Source organism: Apium graveolens, chromosome 4 (assembly GCF_009905375.1).
Source record: "Apium graveolens cultivar Ventura chromosome 4, ASM990537v1, whole genome shotgun sequence".
Taxonomy (NCBI): Eukaryota; Viridiplantae; Streptophyta; class Magnoliopsida; order Apiales; family Apiaceae; genus Apium; species Apium graveolens.
The window spans coordinates 214,956,671-214,964,530 of NC_133650.1; the positions used below are offsets into that span (position 1 = coordinate 214,956,671).

General features: G+C 36.2%; 1 protein-coding gene across 1 annotated transcript; it reads right to left on the minus strand.

The window, feature by feature from the left end:
• Window positions 1-6,521: 6,521 nt before the first annotated feature.
• On the minus strand, window positions 6,522-7,622 carry LOC141719358 (uncharacterized). The gene is made up of 2 exons (XM_074521731.1): window positions 7,235-7,622; window positions 6,522-7,060 (listed from the first exon to the last, which is right to left on the minus strand). Exons 1-2 carry the CDS (start codon window positions 7,620-7,622, stop codon window positions 6,522-6,524), a joined length of 927 nt encoding a protein of 308 aa, XP_074377832.1.
• Between the last annotated feature and the right edge of the window lie 238 nt (window positions 7,623-7,860).

Genomic DNA, 7,860 nt, shown 5'->3' on the forward strand with positions numbered 1-7,860 from the left:
ACCATCACATGCTAAGGTTAAGAACGAAAAGGCTATTGAATGAAGTAGTAATGAAGTTAGAATCCCATGTTTATCATATATATTAATTCAACCTCAATTCTCTTAGTTAATGTTATTTAGTATAATCTCTTAGTTTAATAAAAACCCAATTTGTTATTTGTCTTAACATTGAGCGATAACCATACATTGTTGTATAGGTGCATAAATTGAACTTAACCTAAACTAGTCTCTGTGGGAACGAATCTGATTTATATCTTATACTACTTGCAAATGTGTATACTTGCGTTAATATTAGCGCGTGTTTTTGCCCTAACAAATGCAGTTATAGTCGTGGTTCACCCCAAATATTGGACGCATCCTTGTCCCCCGGATAAGGAGCCCCTACCAGATTGCTCGACAAGTGATCCAAAGCTTTTGGGTGCAAAGTGCAGGATACTCCGAAGTCTCCCAATGAGAACACCCGTTGACTACAGAGACAGAGCTCCCAAAGCACACACCAAAATTTACCCCACATCCCCAATGAGGACACTCATTGACTACAGGAGGAGGCCTTCCGTCCAGGCATACCCCTGGAGGTCTGACCACGGACACCACCTTACTGTGGTTGCATTACAGGAAGGAGTTCTTCAATAGAGTACCTGCAAAAAATATGTTAGTAATAATAAACTTCGTCCTCCTTAAAACATCCAAAGTCCTCGTCCATGTAACATATTAAAGTTGTATTCCGCGCCAAGTAGAATCTAAGGGTGCACCCAAACATTTCTGTATGTTGGCGCCACCTTTTGTTATTAGCCTTTGATCTCTTTATTGGGGCGCCCTAACTTATTCAACGGTTAGGGCTCGCCTTAACTCTGTCCAAGAAAAGCCAATATATGAATCTGTCAAAGTAATCAAGTCCGAGGAATCGGTCCAAGGAATCTATCAATCAAATATTTAGGGCTCGCCCTAACTCTTCCAATGGAAAGGGCTTGCCCTGACCTGTCCAAGAGTTTTGGTTCGCCAAGCTATCCAAGTTTTGGGCTCACCCTAACTTTTCTAACAAAAACCTATTTCCTTGGACGTCCTTCCTTGGTCATCTGTCCTTGGTCGTCCATCCTTGGCTGTCCGTGAAAACCTATATTCTTGGCGTCCATCCAAATTGAGTTCTATTGACCCGACTTTGACCCGGATAACTTTTGTACCAAATTTGGCTATAACAGCAAGGCTAACTCAAATATTGTATTACCAATTTCAACCAAGACCTGGACGACTTCAAGATACATTGAAAAATTAAACATAGGATTGGACTTCAATGATCTTTTTTGTCGACGAGAAAATGGAATCCCATGTTCGAGTTGTATTTAAATAAAATTTCACCTTCAAACGTTAAAATAAAGAATGCAGAAGAAACTTAAAGAAAAATACATTGTTGATTTGGATTAAGAAAGCCTATTTTAAAATAGGTCTTCGTATTATAGTTCTAGTTCTGGGTCCTAAATGGAGGTTGTGTGTAAATTTCTTTGATCTCATCATTGATCTATCTATTACATTGTGATAGTTGGAATGAGTTTTGGGAAGTAATAGTGCCAAAGACAATTATAATTAAGGCTCAAGTTCAATGAAGTTGGCCATTGTTGTGAAAGTATGGGTCGTGGTTAGGAGGAGCATGGTGCACCTTAATTCAGTGCGACCTAAAGATCAGTTAATCCATATTTTCTACTTGGATGTTTGAACGCGCACCTACCTACACATGTTTTTTGCAAGTGTTTTTATGTTTGTTTCCGTTCCAATTGTGGTAGCCGTTCTTGTTTTGTTGGCTTTTCCTAATGTACTTATCAGATTTAGATGATCGAACCCACAAACACATGATTAAAACACATAATTAAAAATATAGATATTTTTGATGAACACTTTGTATGAGTCCATATTGATGTACAACTAGGTGTATTTAAATTCAAATTTTATTGTTAAATAATTTTTTTCCTTTTAAATGAACACATAATATATTGAAGATTGGTAAGCTTCTCTTAATTATACTAGTATTATTAGATACTTTAGAGTATCTTGAAGGGGAGTATGTGTAACGACTGGGAACTTTACGTTTATATTATATCATGATTATAATAAAATATGTGAATTAATGTGTCATTTATGGGTGATTATCTGATAAACCCTAACTGTTACGTGATACGTGTATTCCATGTCATTTCTGTATTTTAAGGTATTTTTCAGATATTTTATTATGCATTTATAGGTTTTATTTCAAACGTTTTATGACCCAAACGATGATTTTAAAGCCATTATTTGAAATAAAATAATGGGCTTATTTTTCATCAAATGGCTTTTACAATCGCCTTGTTCTGAACATCTAGATAATTTATAAATTTTCTCGTTTTACGAAAAATGATTTTTTCGGGCCCCATTGGGTGTCAAAAACCCCACAAAAATCACATTTTATTACAAACTAATATAGAATATATTATATAGAGAGCATTACAAGAACAAAATTACTAAGAGAATAGAGAAGATTTTCATTTCATATATCAATCACATATCTTACAATGGTTTATATAGGGCTAGAGTTTGTAGGTTACAAGTAGCATGAAAAGCCAAAGGGTGTAAAATGAAAAGCCAAAGGGTGTGAGAATTAATGGGGTAAGTTGTAAGGTTAAAAGTCATTCAAATATATAACACTCCCCCTTGAATGACTCGTATAAACAACATGCCTCATTAAAACCTTACTAGGAAAAACCCTGTGGGAAAAACCCTAGTGAAGGAAAAAGAGTACATGTGTTACACGTGTAATAAAGAGTGCATTATATCTCCCCCTCATTTTAACACGACTATGAAAATCAGCATAGATCTCGAAATTTACGCATCCCAATCTTGTGTACCAGCTTCTCGAAGGAAGATGTAGGAAGTGCTTTTGTGAACAAGTCTGCTGGATTTTCACATGATCGAATCTGACAAACATCAATTTCCCCCCCCTTTGTTGAAGTTCATGGGTAAAGAAGAACTTTGGATCGATGTGCTTTGTCCTATCACCTTTAATGTAACCTTCTCGAGTCTGAGTTATGCATGCTTCATTATCTTCAAATAAAATAGTAGGGCTTCCTTTATTGACTAACAGACCGCATGATTCTCGAATATGATGGACCAAAGACCTTAGCCAAACACATTCTCGACTAGATTCATGTAGCGCCAATAACTCAGCATGATTCGAAGAAGTTGCTGCAAGAGTCTGCTTTGTAGACCGCCAAGATATTGCGGTATCACCATATGTGAATACATAACCTGTTTGTGATCTTCCTTTGTGTGGATCAGACCGATATCCTGCATCTGCATAGCCAACTAATTCCACTTTTGAGTCTTTAGAATAAAATAAACCCATATCCATTGTTCCTCGAAGATATCTAAATATTTGTTTCACACCAGTCCAATGTCTTCGAGTTGGAGCAGAACTATGTCTTGCAAAAAGGTTGACAGAAAATGCAGTACCAGGACGTGTATAATTGGCAAGATACATTAGTGCACCAATGGCACTAAGATATGGTACTTCAGGACCAAGAAGTTCTTCTCCCTTTTCTCTTGGGCGGAATGGATCCTTATTCTTTTCTAATGATCGTACAACCATGGGTGTACTCACAGGATATGCCTTATCCATAATAAACCGTTTAAGAATCTTTTCAATATACGAAGACTGGTGGACAAAGATTCCAGTAGATAAATGTTCAACTTGAAAACCAAGGCAGAGTTTTGTTTTACCCAAGTCCTTCATTTCAAACTCCTTTTTCAAATATTCAATCGTCTCATTAAGTTCATCTGGGGTTCCAATGATGTTTAAATCATCAACATATACTGCAATGATAGTAAACCCCAATTTTGTCCTTTTAATAAAAACACATGGACATATTACATTATTGGTATATCCATCTTTCAAAAGATATTCACTGAGACGATTGTACCACATACGACCCGACTATTTCAATCCGTATAATGATCTCTGTAATTTAATTGAGTAAATCTCTCGGGGTCTTGAACTATATGCTTCAGGCATTTTTAACCCATCAGGGATTTTCATGTAAATGTCACTATCGAGTGATCCATACAAGTAGGCAGTTATAACATCCATTAAATTCATTCGGAGCCCTTCTAGAATTGATAAACTTATTATAAATCTGAATGTTGTTGCATCCATTACCGGGGAATAAGTTTCTTCGTAATCGATTCCCGGTCTTTGTGAGAAACCTTGAGCAACAAGGCGTGCCTTGTATCTCACAATTTCATTTTTCTCATTTCTTTTACGCACAAATACCCATCTATATCCGACGGGTTTTATACCTGCAGGTGTTTGGACAATAGGTCCAAAAACTTGGCGTTTTTCAAGTGATTTCAGTTCAGCTTCAATAGCTTCTTTCCATTTTGGCCAATCATTTCTTCTTTTACATTCATAGATCGATCTAGGTTCATGATCCTCGATTTCCTCAGAAATGTCAAGTGCAGCTGTATATGAAAATATATCATCCATGACAATTTCTTTTCTATTCCACCTCTTTCCTGAAATGACATAATTTATCGAGATCTCTTCATTGTCAACAATTTCAGGTGTTTGATCATCTTTGGAAGACGTTTCTTCAGTGATCATCAATTCTACGATGTCATTTGATGTTCCAGCTTTATTATCAAGTCTCCTTGTTTTTCTTGGAGTTTTATCCTTGGATCCAATAGGTCTTCCACGCTTCTGGCGTGCTTTAGACTCATTTGCTAGCATGATTTTATTATCTTCTTCAGGAAGTTTAATCTTACAAGGAACATTAACAGCTGGTATATGTGACTTTGTCACATTTTTGACATCAGTAAATGCATCAGGCAATCTATTTGTGACTTCTTGTAGGTGGATAATCTTTTGAACTTCAAGTTCACATTGATTTGTACGAGGATCATAATAAGACAGGGACACTGCATTCCACAAAATTTCTTGCTTTTCTTTTTCAAATTTTGTCTTATCTCCCCCTAATGCAGGAAAAATTGTCTCATCAAATTGACAATCGGCAAATCTTGCCGTGAATAAATCACCAGTCTTGGGCTCCAAATATTTAATAATTGAGGGAGAATCAAATCCAATATATACCCCTAATCTTCTTTGGGGTCCCATTTTTGTTCGTTGGGGAGGGGATATTGGAACATAAACAGCACACCCAAAAATTTTCAAGTGAGAGATATTTGGTTCTTGACCATTTACCAGTTGCAGTGGGGAATATTTATGATAAGAAGTCGGTCTTAACCGAACTAAAGAAGCCGCATGTAATATTGCATGTCCCCAGGCAGTAGTTGGTAAATTTGTTCTCATAAGTAATGGTCTCGCAATTAGTTGTAGCCTTTTAATCAAAAACTCGGCAAGACCATTTTGAGTGTGTGTGTGGGCAACAGAATGCTCCACTTCAATCCCAATAGACATACAATAATCTTTAAAAGATTGGGATGTAAATTCTCCTGAATTGTCCAATCGTATTTTCTTTATATTATAATCAGGAAATTGTGCTCGTAATCGAATTATTTGAGCAAGGAGTCGTGCAAAAGCAACATTACGAGTGGACAATAAACTAACATGTGACCATCTTGTTGATGCATCAATGAGTACCATAAAGTACTGAAATGGCCCACTAGATGGGGTAATTGGTCCACATATATCTCCTTGAATTCGCTCCAAAAATTTTGGGCATTCGATTGCAACTTTCACAAGGGATGGTTTTGTTATCAATTTTCCTTCAAAACAAGCAACACATGAAAAATCTTTGGACAATGGAACAATTTTGTTTTTGAGTGGATGTCCATTTGAATTTTCAATAATTCTTCGCATCATTGTTGAACCCGGATGGCCTAAACGATCATGCCATATAATAAAATTTGTCGGGTCAACAGATCTTGTATTAATAGTCATGTGTGACTCAACTGGATTTATGAAAGTATAATATAATCCAGAATTATATGATGGGAGTTTTTCTATCACTTGTTTCCTCCCTGAGATAGTAGTCGTGATACACAAATATTCACTTTCAAGTTCATTTGTTGTCTCAATATGATAGCCATTGTGGCGTATATCTTTAAAACTCAAAAGATTTCTTTTTGATCGGGTGGAGAATAGTGCATTTTCAATCAACAAACATGTACCATTAGGTAGCACTATACTTGCTCTTCCGGAGCCTTCAATTATATTTGATGCACCCGATATTGTATTTACATTAGCTTTGGCTAATGTTAGATGCGAAAAATATTTTTGATCTTTTAAAATTGTATGTGTGGTTGCACTATCTGCCAAACAAAAAGATTCCTCATCTTTTATAGCACATGATGAGAGGTTGCTGGCCATATTTCTTCACGAAAAATAAAATAAAATTAGAAGTAGAGGTAAAACATCTCAAGTACTTCATTAAAGAAAATTACATAAGCAACTGATAAGGATGATTATCATAGTTCAAAAATTAAGTACTAACAATCCAAAATAAATAAGGAAAATGTTGAACAAGCAAGTAAGGCCTTTCTTAATTATTCTTAGGCTCATCACCACCAAATTTAGGCATATTCACATCGACATCTTCAAAGAAATCACCAACTTCCATGTGAGTAAAGGCCGAAGGATCAACTTGGCCATCACTTCCAAGATGTGCTTCAAGATGAGCAATCCCCAAAGGATCATTCTGTTCGGTGAAATTAGTTTCAACATTTTTCAAAGATGCTTGATATAGGTCAGCAAAGTGCTTGGAGGTACGACATGTACTTCTCCAATGACCTTTCATTCCACAACGGCTACAAGTACTTTCACCCTTTTTAACCATCGTACTTCCCTCGGGTTTCTCCTCATTTGTTTTCTGTTTTTGATAGTAAGGCTTCCTTTTAAAGTGGGGGCAATTTTGTTGATTTCGGCCTCGACCACGCCAAAATCCATGACCACGGGCACGCCCACGTCCACGTCCATATCCATGCCCACGTCCACGTCCACGTCCAAATGATTTATTATCTCTATATTCATTATTAGTCACCGCATTCACTTCAGGGAATGGTGTTGAGCCAGTGGGACGTGCTTGATGATTTTTCAGCAAAAGTTCATTATTTTGTTCAGCAAGAAGCAACACAGAAATAAGCTCAGAATATTTCGTGAATCCACGTTCACGATATTGTTATTGCAAGAGCATATTATTGGCATGGAAAGTGGAATATGTTTTCTCCAACATATCTTTATCGGTGATATTCTCACCACATAATTTCAATTGAGATGTAATTTTGAACATGGCAGAGTTATACTCGCTCACACTTTTATAATCTTGCAATCGCAAGTGTAGCCAATCATAGCGAGCTTTAGGAAGTATCACCGTTTTCTGGTGATCATATCTTTCTTTGAGATCTTTCCAAAGAGTTGATGGATCTTTAATAGTCAGATATTCAGTTTTCAAGCCTTCATCAAGGTGATGGCGAAGAAATATCATGGCCTTTGCCTTGTCTTGTTCAGAGGTCTTATTTCCCTCTTTTATGGTGTCACCGAGACCCATTGCACTAAGATGGATTTCAGCATCAAGAATCCATGTCAAATAATTTTTGCCGGTGACATCAAGTGCGTTAAACTCAAGTTTCGTAAGATTCGACATTTTCACTAAAAATAAACAAAACTCGAATCAACATCAATATTTATGCACATAAATATAATGCAATGCGATAATTTTTTATGACAAGATAACAAATAATTTGCGAAAGAAACAGATTATCACTTATCAAATATACTCACTTAAACAAATATAATATATTACACATAATGATGCATTTAATCAACAAGTTTAATAGAACATGATTTTAGTTAAGTCTCAGAGACTAAAATATATGCTATTC

Coding starts and splice junctions, on each gene's coding strand:
- LOC141719358 (XM_074521731.1), bottom strand. CDS start 7,622: ATGTCGAATCTTACGAAACTTGAGTTTAACGCACTTGATGTCACCGGC. Junction 7,061..7,234: donor ATCTCAATTGAAATTATGTG/GTGAGAATATCA, acceptor AAAATCATCAAG/CACGTCCCACTGGCTCAACA.